We start from the raw sequence: 18,710 nt of genomic DNA, 5'->3' as shown, positions 1-18,710 counted from the left end.
TTCCAGGTACCTAAAACAGATATTTGTCATAATATTCCTCCTCGTTCACCCATGAATATCCTTAATAGGTATGAAAAAGAGAAACACTTCATAATGAAAACAAACATTTATGCCTAACAGATCGGTAGCGTTTATAATTGTGTTCTCATTATGTTTCTAAAAAAGAGGATCAGATCAGTAGTTCATGCACATTAAAACATGAATATTGCATGGAAATATAACAGTGAATGTGTTCTAATGATCTGTTAAGCATTGTATAATGCTATATTTATTATAAAATGCTCAGCTTTAATGGGCATTTAACTGAAGGTAAGCTTTTTAGTCAGTCAAATACTTTAAAATATATAAAAATTGTAAAATAATGCAACGTTTAACAGATCATGCATGTTAAACTGTGAATTGTGCATGAAAGAAATTATGTTTCAGGACAACTGAATGTTGTTAATGATCTGTTGAGCATTGTATAATGTTTAATGTTTAAATCGATTGTAAAATGTCTTTATTTATGCACATTGTGCATTAATTTTTATGCAAAAAGTCAACTCCAAGATATCAAAAGTAAACCTTTTAACCAATTAGATGCTTTAAAATGTCAAAACATTTAAAAATAATGCAATGTTTAACAGATCACATATGTTAAACCATGAATATTGTATAAAACAATATGTTTCATGTCATCTGAATGTCATCTGAATTTGTTGATCATTAATATTAAATCAATTATAAAACGTTCATCTTTACGCACATTTTTGCACAAGTTTTTATGTATATATCAACTTTTTAACCAATCAGATGCTCTGAAATATAAAAACATTGCAAAATAATGCAATGTTTAACAGATCATGCATGTTAAAGCATTATTATTGTATGAATAAAATATGTTTCAGGTCATCTTAATGTTGTTTTAATGATCTGTTGAGCGTTGTATAAGGTTTGATGTTAAATTGACTGTAAAATGTAAATCTTTATGCACATTTTGCACTAATTGTTATGCAAAAAGTCAACTCCAAGATACCGAAAGTAAACTTTTTAACCAATTAGATGCTTTCAATATATGAACGTTGTAAAATAATGCAATGTTTAACATCATGCATGTTGAAAGGTATGTTTCGGGTCATCTGAATGTTGTTTTAATGATCTGTTGAGCATTGTATAATGTTTAATGTTAAATTGACTGTAAAATGTCAATCTCTATGCACATTTTGTCCTAATTTTTATGCAAAAAGGCAACTCAAAGATACCGAAAGTAAATTTTTTAACCAATTAAATGCTTTAAAATTTAAAAACATTTAAAAAAATATAGCAATGTTTAGATCATGTATGTCAAACCATGAATAATGTATAAAAAAAATTATTTTTCAGGAAATCAGCAGGATCTGCTGAGCCTTGTATAATGTTCAATGTTAAATCCATTGTAAAATGTTCATGTTTATGCACAATTTTAGACGAGTTTTTATGCATAATTCAACTCCAAGACACTGAAAGTAAACTTTTTAACTAATCAGATGCTTCGAAATATAAAAACATTGTAAAATAATGCAGTGTTTAACAGATCATGCATGTTAAACCATGAATATCGTAGGAAAGAAAATATGTTTCAGGACATCTTAATGTTGTTTTAATGAGCTGTTGAGCGTTGTATAATGTTTAATGTCAAATCGATTGTAAAATGTCTATCTTTATGCGCATTTTTGCACCAATTATTATGTAAAAAGTGAACTGCAAGTTACCAAAAGTAAACTTTTTAACCAATCAGATGCCTTGAAATATAAAAACATTGTATAATAATGCAATGTTCAACAAATCATGCATGTTAAATCGTGAATATTGCATGAAAAAATATGTTTCAGGTCATCTGAATGTTGTTTTAACGAGCTGTTGAGCATTGTATAATGTTTATTGTGAAACTGATTGTAAAATGTTCATCTTTATGCACAATTTTTTACAATTTTTAATTTAAAATTCAACCAAAAGTAAACTTTTTAACCGATTAGATGCTTTAAAATATGAAAACAGCTTTCAAAATTTACAATGCTTAACAGATCAGTACTTCATGCACTTTAAAGCATGAATATTGTATGAAATATAATGTTTAATGTATTTTAATGGTCTGTCAAGCACTGTAAAATGTTAAATGTATTATAAAATGCTCAGCTTTAATGCACATTTAAACAAATTTAACTGAAAGTTTACTTTTTAGCCAGTCAAATGCTGTTTAAAGATAAAAACATTTTAAAATGATGCAATCTTTAACATCATGCATGTTAAAAAATGTTTCAAGTCATCTGAATGTTTTTTAAAGACCTGTTGAGCATTGCTTGGATGTTAAAAAGATTGTAAAATGTTTATCTTCATGCCCATTTTTGCACTAATTTTTTATCCAAAATTCAACACCATGTTACCGAAAGTAAACCTTTTAACCAATTAGATGCTTTACAATATGAAAACAGCTTTCAAAATAATACAATGTTTAACAGATCAGTACTTAATGCACCTAAAAACATGAATATTGTATGAAAATATAATATAATTGAATGATCTGTTAAGAAAATTAATGTGAACCTAAATTCTACAGGTGGCTCATGTCACTAAAAGACATTTTATCCAATCAGATGCTTTAAAATTGATGTTTAACAGATCATGCTTAATAAAACATTGGATGCAAATGCAATGTTTAAGGACATCTGAATGCATCTCAGCATTGTATAATTGAAGTTTCCCTTATTGTAAACCATTAAGCCTACATTAAGTTACTGAAAAAAATACATTTTTAGCCAATCAGATGCTTTAAAACATAAAAAAAAGAATACAATGTGTAACGGGTCAGTAATTCATGCTTAAAACATGAACATGCAAATAATGCTTCAGGGCATTTGAATGTATTTTAATGAAGCACTGTATGTTTACTGTAAAATGTTCTCCTTTATGTGCATTGTTCTCATTGATTTATATTAACAAAAAGCCAACATATAGCTTAACATAAACCAATAAGATGCTTTCGGAAAAAATAAAATAAAATAATTCAATGTTTAACAGATCATGCACATTAAAAAGTGAATATATCACACACTCCAGAACCTGTTAAGCAACATGTTTGTTAACGAAAAAATGTTCACCTTTCACAAAACGCACAATCCTCCCGTTTAAATAAACGGATCCACTTAGTAGTCCGAGATGCTTAAAGTGATAGTTCACCCCAAAATTAAAATTTACTCACCCTTTACTTGATCCAAACCGATTTGAGTTTCTTTCTTCGGTTGAACACAAAAGAAGATGTTTTGAAGAAAGCTCAAAACCGGTAACCATTGACTTACATAGAACTTGTTTTTCCTATAAAAACATCAAAAAATTTGCAGTTTTACATGTTTTGTGATTCATGTTTTCATTTTATTTTTTATTCTTTTTCACTTTTAAACTTGAAAAGTTTAATAAAGTGACTTTTTTTAACCTTTATAACAGTTTAAATTGATATATCATCTGAGTTGATGTTGTATAGTATGCTACAAAAACCTGCCAGTATACATTTTCTGTTCTCTCTATGTTGTTCCCTATACATTACATTATTTCAAACTACTAAAATCCCAATCAAAGTCGCTTTGGAAAACTGTAGAGTTGAATTTTCAACATCTAAAGTCGACAGACAAGAGATCAACCTCTCATAATGCAATTCACAACCGTAAATAAATGGAAAACACTTGTGAAAATACTCTTACAGTGTACTATAGAAGTCAATGGTTACAGCATTTAAGTACAGCATTCTTCAAAATATCTTCTTTTGTGTTCAAACAGAAAAAAGACATTTATAAAGGTTAAAAACCATTTGAGGTAAAGTAAATAGTGAGTAAATGTTCACATCTGGGTGAACTACTCTCTTAAAAACAAAAACAAAAAAAGTAGAGTCCAGCAAAAAGCATCGAGTTTTCATCTGCATGTGCAACACACACACACACACTCAAGCATTCACACGTAATTCCTCTTGTCGTATTCCCCGTTGGATGTGGCTCTTTTAGTGGGCGCGTATTTGACCGAGTACCCGGAGCTTCCAGAGGCCGGGCAGGAGCAGCAGAGTATGCTTCCCCCGAGCAGCAGCAGCGCAGAGGCCGCCCAGCCGATGTACAGCGCCGCGCCGATCTCCCGCTTCTGGGCCGGCAGCACCTGCGGGTTATAGAAGTCGGAGATGATATTATTGGCCATCCAGCACAGTGGCACAAGCACGAAGATGGCGCTGAGGATGTAGATCACCCCTCCGACGTTCACCACCCGCGCTTTCACGTTGTCCTCTTTGATGCAGTTTGTGCACTGCGCGCCTGCGATCACCACCATGAGCGCGAGCACGCTCAAGACCGAGGAGATGACCGTGAGCGCGCGCGCGGCTTGCAGGTCGTGGCTGAGCGCGAGCATGGAGTCGTGCACTTTGCATTGCATCTGGCCGGTGCTCTGCACGGCGCAGGACATCCACAGGCCGTCCCAGATGGTCTGCGCGACCACGATGTTGGCCTCGATGAAGGCGGTGACCTTCCAGGTGGGCAGCCCGCAGGCCACCATCTCCAAAAGCGTCCCGCAGACGCACAGGATCAGACCCAGGAGCTCCAAAGCCGCGGAGGCCATCGCTTTCTTTTCCCACTCCTGATGGTACTAAAAGGAGTTTAGAAGTTTGCTTTCTTCTAATGGAAGTTTGCGTCTTTTATCCAAAGTGTTCTTGTCCTTTCCTTTCTGTTTTCGACGCGCTTTGGTTTGGTCGTCTTTAATCCAAAGTTTTGTCTTCTGTTTAAGACGAGCTTTGGTCAGGTTGTCTGCTTTCTTTTCTTCTGTTTTGGAAGAATTTTGCTCAGGTCGTCTTTTATCCGAAGTATTTTCTTTTCCTCTGGTTTAGATGCGCTTTGGTCAGCCAGACAGCATCTCCTAACTGCGTCTCTTCTGGGCTTTGACTAACGGACTTTTGCTGGACTGGGAATAAGTGGAGTGGAATAATAGTAGGACGCGAGAGGAGGGGTGTGTGTGTGTGTGTGTGTGTGTGTGTTTTCAAGACAGGAGTGAAACTTTTGTCCAATCGCACAGCGGAGCATCTGCTGCGCTCGCCAATGAGGAGGCAGAGAAAAGCCGTGCGTTTGTGGGGAACTCTGAAGGGGGTATGTGCGTGTAAAAAACAAAAACAAAGACCAAAATAAAACCTTTTTAATCATATGATTAATAAAATAGCACCAAAATAATAAAAATATATAGAAGCAATAAAAATCAACTTATCAAAACTGTTAAATTACATATAAAATTTTTTATATATATATATATATATATACATACAGTTTAAGTCAGCATAATTAGCCTCTCTTTGAATTTTTATTTCTTTTTTTAATATTTCCCAAATGATGTTTAACAGAGCAAGGAAATTTTCACATTCTGATAATATTTTTTCTTCTGGAGAAAGTCTTATTTGTTATATTTCAGCTAGAATAAAAGCTATTTTAAGGTCAAAATTATTAGCCCCTTTAAGCTCTATATTTTTTCGATAGTCTACAGAACAAGCCATCGTTATACTATGATTTGCCTAAATACCTTAACTTGCCTAATTAACCTAGTTAAGCCTTTAAATGTCACTTTAAGCTGTATAGAAGTGTCTTGAAAAATATCTAGTCAAATATTATTCACTGTCATCATGACAAAGATAAAATAAATCAGTTATTAGAAATGAGTAATTAAAACTATTATGCTTAGGAATGTGCTGAAAAAAATCTGCTTTCCGTCAAACAGAAATTAGGGAAAAAAAATAAACAGGGGGGCTAATATATTTCTATATCTTTGGAGTGCCAGAACATGGAATATTTATGGCTAACAACATGGATTTTTTTTGCTTTTTAAATTTACCATTCAAAAAATTTGCAAACCACTGAATATATAAAGACCCTACTGATTAATAATAAGACTAAATGTTAAGACAAACTGTGTGTTTAATTCCTTGAACTTTTGTTTTGTCGATAAAAATTCATTTATTATATGTTTACTGAAAGTTTTTGAAGCACATCTTGCTGCTCAGTATATAAACTGTTAATATTGTTAATTATTTTTGTTGTTTGACAGTTTATTATTTATTAATGTTTTTTTTAATCTTTTTAATTTACAAATTTGTAGGGTGGACAAAGGAAATCCACATGTCTGTATTTGTTTCAACTTTGTTTAAACATGATTAAAAAAATCCATAAATAAATAGCAAAAATAAAATAAATGTTTACAGAAGTTTTATTAATAAAATATTTGCAGATGTAAAAAAAAAACTAAATCAAAAACAATAACATGACATAATGTAGCCTATAAATGTCATCTGCCTCATCCGGAACGGTGACGAGTCTGCATACAGACTGGAGGTGGAGCGGCTGGCGTTATGGTGCAAATACCTGGAGCTGAACTCGCTCAAAACAGTGGAGATGATGGTGGACTTTAGGAGAAACTCCCCTGCTCTCCCCCCGCTCACCACCTTGAACTGCACTGTGGCTTCAGTAGAGTCATTTAGGTTTCCGGGCACCACCATCTCTCAGGATCTGAAGTGGGACTCTATCATGAAGAAAGCCTAGCAGAGACTGTACTTCCTTCGTCAGCTGAGGTAGTTTAACCTGCCACAGGAGCTGCTCGTGCAGTTCTACTCAGCTGTCATCCAATCCATCCTCTGCACTTCAATCACCGTCTGGTTCGGCTCAGCTGCCAAAACCAACCTCCGTAGACTACAGCGAATAGTCCGGACTGCTGAACGAATCACTGGCACTACCCTTCCTACATTTCAAGAACTGTACTCTTCCAGAGTGAGTAAAAGGGCTTGCAAAATCACTCTGGACACCTCGCACCCAGCACACTACCTGTTCAAACCGATACCGTCTGGTCGGCGCTTCAGAGCACAAAAACAGCCAGACACAGGAAAAGTTTCTTTCCTCAGGCCATCTACCTCATGAACAGTTAAATATACCCCAACTGTGCAATAAATATGTGCAATACTTTCTCATACGCACTTGTACACAGCACCTTATATCAATATACAATGCAATACTTTCTCCATTCGCACTTGTACTCAGCAACTTATAACCCGTATATTTATAACAAATCTGTACAACTCAACATCCAGATTTCTTGACTAACTGCATCTCTGTTTAATGCTTATTGTCTTTTTTTCTCATATTTATTTTGTGTTGTCACTTGTCCACTTGTACACTGGAAGCTTCTGTAGCCAAAACAAATTCCTTGTGTGTGTGAAGCACACTTGGCCATAAAACTGATTCTGATTCTAAATCATTAATTTTCCTTTGACTTAGTCCCTCAGGAGTCGCCACAGTGGAATGAACCACCCACTATTACAGTACATGTTTTACGCAGTGGATGCCCTGCTAGCCGCAACCCAACACTGGGAAACACCCATACACTTTTGACACACACTCACATACACTACGGCCAATTTAGCGTATCCAATTCACCTGTACTGCATGTCTTTGGACCATACCTGCCACCACCCCCGTTTTCCCGGGAGTCTCCTGTATTTCAGACCCATCTCCTGCCACCCTCCCTTTTTGTTATTTCTCCTGGAAAACTCCCGAAGTTTCAAAAATTAAAAAAAAAAACTTAAATTTTTTTCCATCTCCCGGACTTTCAGAGACAAATCTTGGCAGATATGCTTTGGACTGTGGGGGACACGGGAGCACCCGGAGGAAACCCACACAAACACGAGGAGAACATGCAAACTCTACACAGTAATGCCAACTGACCAAGCTGGGGTTCGAACCAGCGACCTTCTTGCTGTGAAGCGATTGTGCTACCTGCTTTTTACTATAATCATTTTGTAACGCAGTAAATAAATAATTTAATTCACAAAGAAAACTCGGAAAATTGGGTAAACATTAAGAAAATTTACATTTGTAAATATAATATTTACTCATTAGAATAAATAAATTGCCTATAAATTGTCACGAGAAAAGTATCACACATGGAAAAATCAATGTTAAACTTACATTTTGATGTTAAATTTTGCTAAATTTTATTTATAAAGTTCGTCTGATTTTGGTGCATGCTTAGACATGCTCCTTGAACAGACAACTTCTAGAAACTGCAACCTATCTACGCCATCTTGGCTCTAAATTGCCGCTCTACCGCGTGTACTCCACATCCATTCTTGAGCCATAATGACTCCCGTTGCGCCGGGGTCTCGATCCACCAGTAAATAGGCATTGTGGGATAAGGGCGGAATTGCAGCGGTTTCCGGATTCCCTGGATTGGCCTGCTTGAAAGAAAGAAAACAAGGGAGGTGGAAAAACTCTAGAATTGCTGTTTTATCACACGTTTGTAAAAGGTAAGGAAAAGTTAGTGAAAGTTTCTTCGCGTTTGTAGCCGGAAGTGATGAGTTTGCATCAACTCCCGCGCGGCTTCACCAACTGTTGCATGTCAAAGTTACACACAAATGAAGTTTCATGAAAGAATGTCGATGTTTTTTTCCTCGATAGCTTGTTTCTCTGTCAGATCACACATAAGGGTTTTGTTTTATTTCGCTCGTGTCAGTTTTAGAAGTGTTACGTGTCCTGAATTAAGGCATTTTATCAAGCAGGGTGTGGACGAGAGGAGGTGTTTCTCCTCAAATGAAGTACCATTCAAATCTACACACTGTTATCCGTTTCATTAATAAATTATTAAGGAATTTGGCATCCGTGAATTCAGAGAGAGGGGTTTGGGGGAGTCTGGGAGAGGATGGCCAGAGTTTGACAGCACATCTCAAAGTTTAATAGCGTTTCTCTCTGAAACAAACCTCCTTGCTTGAACACATACTCCCGACAGGACAGCTAACATACCAGGATATACATTCATTATTTAATGTTTCAGAGAAATGCACACCTGCTTGTAAAGTTCTGCCAGTCTCAAATACAATTTTTAAAAATGTTTTTCAAGGCAAGGCAAGTTTATTTATATAGCACATTTCATACACAATGGTATTTCAAAGTGCTTTACATAATAATAATAATAACAGAGACAAGTAAATAAAAACAACAAAGAGTAAAAATGATTAAAAACAAATTAAAATGTGTTAAAACTGGTTTTAAAGGAACAAAAAAAGACAATAGTGCTATCTGTCTGATGTTACACAGTTATGTTAATGTTATGTCATGTTTAATTTCATATTTATCTCTGTAAAATCATTCATTTCTATTCAGTACAACGAGTTTATTTATATAGTAAGCAATCTTGTCAGACATTAATAATAAATTGGTGATATATTTAAAGACTTTAGGAATCACAGAACAGCCATGAAATGGATATTAATTGTCATTTTAAATAGTTATACTTCACTACTCTCCTTTAAGTTATTATGTTTGACCCGTTTGTTTACGCATTTAATTAAATATGATATTTATTATGTTTGTTAGTGTTATGTGGGGTTATAAAACTGAAAAAGTGTACTACATATTTAAAGTTTATTAGACTTTGTATGTGTCATGTTTATTTAAATATTTTCCTCTCTTTAAAATCATACATTTTACCATAATTTACTGAAGACGCCCACTAATATGTCGTTCAGTGCAATAATAGTTTATTTATATAGTAACAAATCTTGTCAGACAATAATAATAATATATTGATGACATATTAAAAATCTCTATTTAGGGATCACATTGCGTGTGAAATGGGTATTAATCGATTAATAAAGGGACTAAGCCAAAAAGAAAATAAATGAATGAAAAAATAATCTCCTTCAAACTATTATGTTTGACCTGTTTGTTTAATTAAACATGATATTTTTATGTTTGTTAATGTTATGTGGGGTATTAAAACAATAAAATGGCAATACATATAACAGATCTTGTTAGACAATAAGAATAATAAATTGATGACATATTAAAAAAACTCTATTTAGGAATCATAGAACAGCTTTGAAATTGATATTAATATTCATTATAAATCCTTAAACTTCACTACTCTCCTTTAAACTATTATGTTTGACCTGTTTGTTTAATTAAACATGATATTTTAATGTTTTGAATTTTATGTGGGGGAGTAAAACAATAAAAGTGTAATGCATATTTAAAGCATATTACAGTTTGTATGTGTTATGTTTAATTATATATTTTCCTCTGTAAAATCATACATTGTACCATAATTTACTGAACACACCCACTAATATGTCGTTCAGTGCAATAATAGTTTATTTATATAGTAACAAATCTTGTCAGACAATAATAATAATATATTGATGACATTATTAGGGATCACAGTGCAACTGTGAAATGGATATTAATAGTCATTTTAAATTGTTATACTTCACTACTCTCCTTTAAACAATTGTTTTAACTGTTTGTTTACGCATTTAATTAAATATGATATTTATTATGTTTTATTAAACAATAAAAGTATATTAGACTTTGTCATGTTTAATTTAAAATTTTCCTCTTTAAAATCATACATTTTAAAATGGGTTAGTTATGGGTTAGTTGTTTGTTAATGTTATGTGGGGTCATTAATCAATGAAAATGTAATACATAAAGTATCACACTTTGTATGTGTCATGTTTAATATCCTCTCTGTAAAATCATACATTTTACCATGATTTACTGAAGACATCCACTAATATGCGTTTATAACAATAGTTTATGTAGTAAAAAAAGAGGAGACAGTAATAATAATTTGATGGCATTAATATAATTAAATATTTATACTTTACCACTCTTTTTTAACCTATTAGATTTTATCAACTTGATTAATTATGATGTTTTTTATTGTTTGTTAATGTTATGTGGGGTCATTAATCAATGAAAATGTAACACATAATTAAAATGTCACACTTTGTATGTGTCATGTTTAATATTTTCCTCTCTGTAAAATCATACATTTTACCATGATTTAAGACGTCCACTAATGTGTCATTCAGTACAGTAGTTTATATAGTAAACATATTGTCAGACAATATTCACTTGTTGACATATTGAAAGACTATTTAAGGATTATAGAAAAGCTATGAAACAGATATTTGTTGTCACCTTAAATCTTTATTCTTCCCTATTCCCTTCAAACTATTATGTTTTACCTGTTTATTTAAGTTAAGTTGTGCATAGTGTATGTGTGTGAATGCAAGAGTGTGTGGATGTTTCCCAGTGTTGCGGCTGGAAGGGCATCCACTTCGTAAAACATGTGCTGGATAAGTTGGCGGTTCATTCCGCTGTGGCGACCCCTGATTAATAAAGGGACTAAGCTGAAAAGAAAATGAATGAATGAATAGATGTGGCCATTTTTTAGATATTAGTACACAGTAGTTTTTCATTATTGTTGCTAGTATAGAATAGTATTGAAATCATGCATGTTATATACAATATTTGTATGCAGCTTCTTTTGTACTGAAATACAGTGCCTTGTCTGATAATATTTTTTCCTCTGAACAAAGTTTTATTTTGGCTAGAATAAAAGCACTTCTTAATTATTCATGAACCCTTTTAAGGTCAAATTTATTAGCCCCTTAAGCTAATTGTTTTTCAGACTGTCTCCAGAACAAACCATCGTTATACAATAACTTGTCTAATTACCCTAGCCTGCCTGGTTAACCTAATTAACCTAGTTAAGGCTGCTTCAATCTTTTACTTTCACCCTAGTACTTAGTCATTTTAGCAAACACCTCAGATGCTGTTGGCTGGTTCCTGTTGGTTGTGCACCTTTTTTACCGACGCCATTATAACGACAGAGATCACTGCCTATTCACAAGAAAAAAGTGATTGACAGGTGGTAATTATGTGTGTAACTTGCCTTTATTCATTTACTGTATGATTTGTTATGGGTAAAACAAAGACCATGCAGGTCAGGTAGTTTAAACGGTAGGCTACAAATAATTAATTTGTTATTAATTATTCATAATCGAATCGAATCGTGACTTAAGAATCGAAAATGTAATCGAATCGAGGATTTGGAGAATCGTGACACCCTTAGCCTTGTTGTTTCAGAGTGGAATGAAATACTCCAGGCAGCTCGAATCCATCAAAATTGTATCTTTTGGCTTTACTTGTGTTAAAATAACCTTGAGCGAACTGAAAGGAAATTCCCACTTTATAATGAGCTGGATTTTTGCTTTTGGCAAAACATGTGACTGGTAAACATGAGTGTCTGTTCATTATAAAGCACTGCTAACAGTTGCAGAATATTTTATTAGCTTATTTTCCTTCAGAACGTGTTTTTTCTGCTTGTATAATAAATCTACTGTCATTCTGGCTTTGTGCTGAAAATTATTTGAATGAGGTAATAATTCTGGCCAAGCGTTGTGTAAGATATATCAATGTTTCACTGCATAATTTCTTTTTAGGACAGTAAAAATGCTGATTTTAGCATTTACATAAGCTATTATTCACTGTAAAAAGTGCTGGGCTCCACATAATTAATTTGTGTTGGGACAATATGAAGGAATAAAGTTAATTTATTAGTTTTTACAAGTTTTAAGTGGATTGAACATAAACAAGGCGGCACGGTGGCTCAGTGGTTATCACTGTTGCCTCACAGTAAGAAGGTCGCTGGTTCAAGTTCAGGCTGGGTCAGGTGGCTTTTCTGTGCACTCAAAAATATATATATATATATATATTTTTTTTTTTTTTGCTTGTTCAAACTACTTATTTAGATTTCATAGAGACAGCTTAATTTCCTTATGTTCAATTCACATAAATTTGTTAAAAGTGTTAAGTTGATCAATTTGTGTTGGGATAACATGAATGAATCGTGTGGAACCCTGCATGTTTTAATGTGTGTGTGTTGTTTGCATGTTCTCCCCGTGTTGACGTGGGTTTCTTTCGGGTGCAAGGGCATCCGCTGCGTAAAACACATGTTGGAATAGTTGGTGGTTCATTCCGCTGTGGCCTCTAAAAATAGAGACTAAGCTGAAGGAGAATGAATGAACATTAAACAAATAAGTTATTCCTAAAAGCAATCAAGAATAGTGTTGTTTCAATTAGTTTTAAATAATTTGAACAAACAGCAAACATAGTTTTTTGAAGTGTTTGAATGTTTGGGTTGGTAGATTGATTGATTATAAAAAAGTGGTTCATTCTGCTGTGGCAACCCCAGATTGATAAAGGGACTAAGCCGAAGGAAAATGATGAAATGAATAAATGTGAAAAGTATGTTATGCTCAGCAGGTCTCAATCTATTCGATAATATACAGAATTATTGTGAAATATTTACGGAATTTAAAAATAAACGTTTTCTTTTGTAATCTTAATAATGTATAATTTATTTCTGCTATGCAAAGTTGATTTTTCAGCATCATTTTTGATCTGCAGTGTCACAGAATCCTTCAGAAATCATTTATATAATTTACAGGTGTCAAAGCCAGTTCCTGGAGGATCACAGCCCTGCACAGTTTAGTTCCAACCCTGCTTCAACAAACTTACCTGCAGGTTTCAAACAAGCCTGAAGGACTCAATTAGCTTGATCAGGTGTGTTTAATTAGGGTTGGAACCAAATTGTTCAGAGTTGCGGCCCTCCAGGAACTGGATTTGACACCTGTGATATAAATATTTGCTGCTCAAGAAATATCTTGTGCTGCTTCACATTTTTTGTAGAAACTTTATTCCAAAATTCTTTGATCGTTCAGAAAAACATATTTAAGATATAATTAATATAATATTTGCATATATTTTAATGAAATTTGGGTTAAAAGTTCAGAGCTTGCTATTTGAAAACAAATAAAGCATTAATTGAGCCTGTTGAATTTTATACAATATTAAAAAGGGTTTATTTCATCCCAAATTGTGACAAACCATTAGGTCCTATGTAAATGTAACACAAACAAATAACCCAGCTGTTAATTTTGTTCATATTTGACCCAAAACCAAGTCGAAATAACTTTTTTAAGAGTGTAGACAAACTTCTGTCAGTCAATCAATCAATCAATCAATCAATCAATCAATCAATCAGTGAGGCACCGTTATTGGACAATAATCTTGCCGTTTTGAAAGTTTAAAGTAAATCCTTTAACATGGATCTCTAAAACGTTCAATGAAGAAGTTTCTGCCATCTTGGCTCTATACGTACCTGTCATCATGTGTTTTTGTCTCCTCTTTATTTACATCTTTAACCTTTCACCCATCCTATTTCTTCACTGAACCATATATGCGTTATTTCTGTCTGCTTTAAAGTGATTCAAGGTGACGGAGGTCATGAGTCGGCACGTTTTACTCTTCAGCTCCAGAGCTGTTATGAACAGAAGATCAGTTGTGCAATAACAGTGTATTTAGACATATGCCAATATCCAATATGTCGTAGTAATGAACAGGCACAATGTTGATATCGTGGGCGCTTCAAAATACCGTAAATGAGCAATTCCATGCAAACGTCTTGCCATGAAAAATATTTTCAAACAGTTATATTTGATTTAGCAAAGTCACACAAGTGGCAATTTTACATCCGTCATATCCACAACAGAGAGGATTTACATCAATAACCAAACTTTTCCCTCATAAATGCAAAAATGTACAATAAAATAAAACATGTTTGTTCTAGAGCAAACTCTTGTGCAGTTTAATTCAAAGAAATTTTACAAGTACGTTGTGTACTGTAAACTTGCTATTGTTTTTTGTCACATCTATACCACATGTTAATTTTCCTAATTTAAAATATCAAAAATGTTCATAGTTTGATATTTTTCCCATGACTAGTTTATGGGAAATTAGTTTGATCAGGTGTGTTTAATTAGCATTGGAACTAAACTGTGCAGAGCTGCGGCCCTCCAGGAACTGAGTTTGACACCTGGGCAATAAAGCAACACACTGACTATTTGTTGGTTATTATACCTGTTAAAGTACTTTTTTGCAGCTTAGGTCAGGATCCTGATAATACTATATGTCATGACAAAAGCTTTAGCAATTAATTGCAATAAGGAAATGTGTAGAAGCCTTGCTGTATAGTGACTTTTTGCTGCTTTTCTGTTCTGACTGTAAATGTGGCATTGCAGTCACGAGCTTACCATCCACTAAGCTCCATCAGGAATTTCGCTAAGAGTCTCAAAACCATTTTAACGTAAAAAAACAGCAAATCTTTTAAGTCAGGTCACCACCTGTGGGTGAGGTGCAGTTCAAAGCTGGTGTGTTTGTTAAATCTCTGAGCTTAATATACATGCTAATGCAAAAATCACCCCTGGTGTAATAGCTGCTGCAATAATGAGGCCACTTGATTAATCTGAGACTACAGTTTATCCTTCTCATAATTCCCAGCCAGCAATAACAAGACCTCCCAATGTGTGATAGAGCAGTGTCCAGCATTATAAAAGCAGTGCCGCTACGCCCACAATCTGACATTCATCCTAAATTAGTTTCCGTGCCTTTCAGAGAACTGTTTTTCCCATCTTGGGAGTAAAAGCATTTATGATTATAGAAAAGAAGAATTCAGCCTGTTAGCATTACAGCTGTGTGTGTGTGTGTGTGTGTTTGTGTGTGTGTTTAAAGGGGACCTGTTATGAACCTTTTTACAATGTAAAATTAGTCTCTGATGTCCTTAGACATTGTGTGTGATGTTTCAGCTCAAAATAATCACACAAATAATGTTTCATAACCATTTTGTTCGCTTTGTATTCAAATGAGATTGTGCTCTTTTCAAAAGAGGGCGGAGCTACAGATGCCTGTATGTCAGCATAGTGGCAGATTCAAAAACAAGACTCATGGTGCGCTCACCCCAGACACGGATGAAGCATCAAGCGCGAGTGATTTATGTTAAAGGTGCAGTAGGTGATTGTCTTCAGAAACATGTTTTGTTGTGCTGGTTGAAAGTCTCTTCACGGTCTAATTGTAATGATTACAGTAAATGATCTAAATGTGTTTATATGTATTTTTATATTCTGGGTAAAGCATAAAACAAAAAAATGTTCATCCAATTAAATAAAGAGTTGGACCGTCATCTCCCTTAATTCCGATAAGCACGTCAGGCTGTCTGTCAGCAAATGTAGATTCCGACTTTTGCGCATGTGTTCACGCAGATCCGCCATTAGCGCGTGACCGTCTGCATCACAAACACATGCGCTCCGAGCAAGATGCGGGCCACTCGCAGATGCCGAGTCGGAGCCGGAGGCACCGAAGGACAGCCGAGCTCGGCCCGATTACTGTAAAGCCAGGCGCGGGTATAATTCGCCCTTAATGCGGCCGCGCAGTCACGAGACGGACCGGAAGAAATCAAATGATGAATTGAAACTTTTAAAAACCTGAATCAATATTGGAGTTACTTTAGCACGCTGGAGGAAGGACGACACCATGGCTGAAGTATTACTGTTAGACAGGTAGTGTTCTGTTTTGATTATTTCATTTAATTTGTGTTTGTTTATTCATCTTATTTTTGAATTTTCATTTTGTTTCATATCTTTTATTTTAATATATATTGTATTTTTATTTTATTATATTTGTTTTTATTTTTGTTATGTTTCATATTTTTATTATAAATTTAATTGATTTAATTTAATTACATTTTTTTATTTTTGTATTTTTATTTTTGTTTTGTTTAAATTTTTTTAATATATATTTTAATTTTGTATTTTATTTGTTTTTATTTCATTTTGCTGACCATTGCTAAGGTAACACTTCAAATCGGCCTGACCAAGTTGTTTGACTTACTTGGACTACACTTGGTTTTGACCCATATTTGTAAAACCTATACACAAAATCATGATTTAATACAGCAGCACTCAAATAACATATTTTTATATACACTTAATAAAAATGCTGGGTTGTTTTAACCCAATATTGAGTCAAATATGTACAAATCCAACATTGGGTCAAGTTTTTCAATTAAATATAAATTACACCTTTTAACACATTGATAGGATTTGTAATTGCATATGACCAAACGTTTGGTTAATACAACTCATCATTTTTATAAAGTGTAGCATATGACCTCCTTAAACAATATGGTAAATATTGAAGACATTGAGCTTAAATTGACACATTTTTAATGTAGTTTTGTGTTTTAATGTTTTAAAGAAGTCATTTATGCTCACAAAGTCTGATCAGAGATGCAGTAAAAAACTCCGTAATATTGTTTTATTGATTACTTTTAATATAAGTTTTATTGTTTAAAAAAATTGTAATGAGAAATATTTTATGTTTTAATTAATTCCTCTGATGGCAAATCAGATCAAATCAAATCATTTGTCGTGTCATGGGAGTAAAAACACTCATAATCATAAAAATGAAGAACAATGTTACAGCTGCTAGATCTTCACAGTGACGAATTCCAACTCTGAATTAAACACACCTTCACCCGGACCCCATAAAACACACTTGAGTGTTTTTGGGTGGTTTAGTGAGTGTGTTTGTGTGTATATGCGTATGTGTGTGTGTGTGTGTGTGGCCTCATTTATGAGGAGTGGTGAAAATGTAGGAAAGCGTTTCCAGGAAGATGAAAGATAAACAGCATTGTTCCCTCCCTGTCATCGGCCCTCACTCTCCTCTTCATGTCTAACACACACACACTTCAGAACAGTGTGTTCCCCCTCCACCCGACACAGATCTCACTGTGTGTGTGTGTGTGTGTGTGTTTGCTCGTGCGTGTGTGCGTGTGTGTGTGTGGGACAGTCAGAATGATGGAGAGTTTTTTTTATTGGCCACTAGACTATGACCATTGTCGTGTTTTTAGAATTATTTTAGCTATATATCTATTTTTATGATGCTTATGTGTGCGTTTAAATCTTATAATATTAGATAAAATTAAAATATCGGGTTACATGCTGGCTCAGTAGTTAGCACTGTCAAGCAAGAAGGTCGCTGGTTCGAGTCCTGGCTGGGTCAGTTGGCATTTCTGTGTGGAGTTTGAATGTTTTCCCCATGTTGCCCTGGGTTTCCTCCGGGTGCTCTGGTTTCCCCCACAGTTCAAACACGTGCACTATAGGTGAATTGGGTAAACAAAATTGGCCATTATACATGAGTGTGAAAGAGTGTGTGTGAAGTAGAATGAATGAATGAAAATCAAAAAAATTTATAAAATTTTATCATGTTTAAAAAAATAATATTAAAATATATTTATTATAATTTAGGAACAAGAATTAATATTTTTATTGAAAATGCCAATGGACGTTTGTGATTGTTTTTATATGTTTTTTTTTCTCCATACATTCAGTCATGCATCCTTTTATTTACATTGTGAGTTAGGTCAGTGGCTGTTACCTTTATTATTTTTAATGGAGTTTTTTTTTCATTCATTCATCCATTTGTTCATTCTTTCATATGCATATTCATTTTGTTAAATAAATTCATTTGTTTTTAAATTAATATTTAGCAAGGAAAGTTCAGACGTCAAAGTTCAGTTAGTAATTTAAATAAAGCTTTAATTTATTTATTATCTTTCTATTCGGTAAAAAAAATCCATAAGTTTCTTCTAAAAATACTGCGAGCAGCTCTAATTAAACACTGGCGACTTTAGTTGTTATTAACATTGATAATGATATGTGCATCTTAAGAAGCAAACAACCATTTCAGAATGATTTCTAGAGGATCATGTTATTTATTTATACATTTATTGTAATTAAATATTATGTCAAAATATTTGTCATTGAAATGAAAATTAAATTAAAATGTATTTAAATTAATTAATTAGTATAGAAAAGAATTACTAAATTTAAGTTGGTTTATTGTATTTTAAATATTGTCTAGATTTCAGTAGATCTGAAACTACACAGAAAAAAAATTTACTGGATTTACTTATGTGGTTGGAAACAATTGATATGGGCTGAATTTAAA

At 33.7% G+C, this 18,710-nt stretch overlaps 2 protein-coding genes across 3 annotated transcripts in view; one reads left to right on the top strand and one right to left on the bottom strand.

Annotated features, from left to right (window-relative positions):
• Positions 1-3,406: 3,406 nt before the first annotated feature.
• Positions 3,407-4,913, bottom strand: cldn5a (claudin 5a). The gene is given in 1 exon segment (NM_213274.1): positions 3,407-4,913. A coding segment is annotated over 1 exon segment (648 nt). The 5' UTR covers positions 4,609-4,913; the 3' UTR covers positions 3,407-3,960.
• A 3,305-nt stretch (positions 4,914-8,218) lies between these two features.
• Positions 8,219-18,710, top strand: part of zgc:63587 — a 79,819-nt gene continuing 69,327 nt past the window's right edge. The window contains 1 exon segment of one of the 2 annotated variants that reach the window (NM_200459.1): positions 8,219-8,323. The gene's annotated coding sequence lies outside the window, so the exon portion shown is untranslated. 2 annotated transcript variants of the gene reach the window in all.

The sequence above is a fragment of the Danio rerio genome, chromosome 8 (assembly GCF_049306965.1).
Source record: "Danio rerio strain Tuebingen ecotype United States chromosome 8, GRCz12tu, whole genome shotgun sequence".
Classification (NCBI taxonomy): domain Eukaryota; kingdom Metazoa; phylum Chordata; class Actinopteri; order Cypriniformes; family Danionidae; genus Danio; species Danio rerio.
Note: the sequence above shows the minus strand (reverse complement) of the source record. Positions and strands in the feature narration are given on the sequence as shown.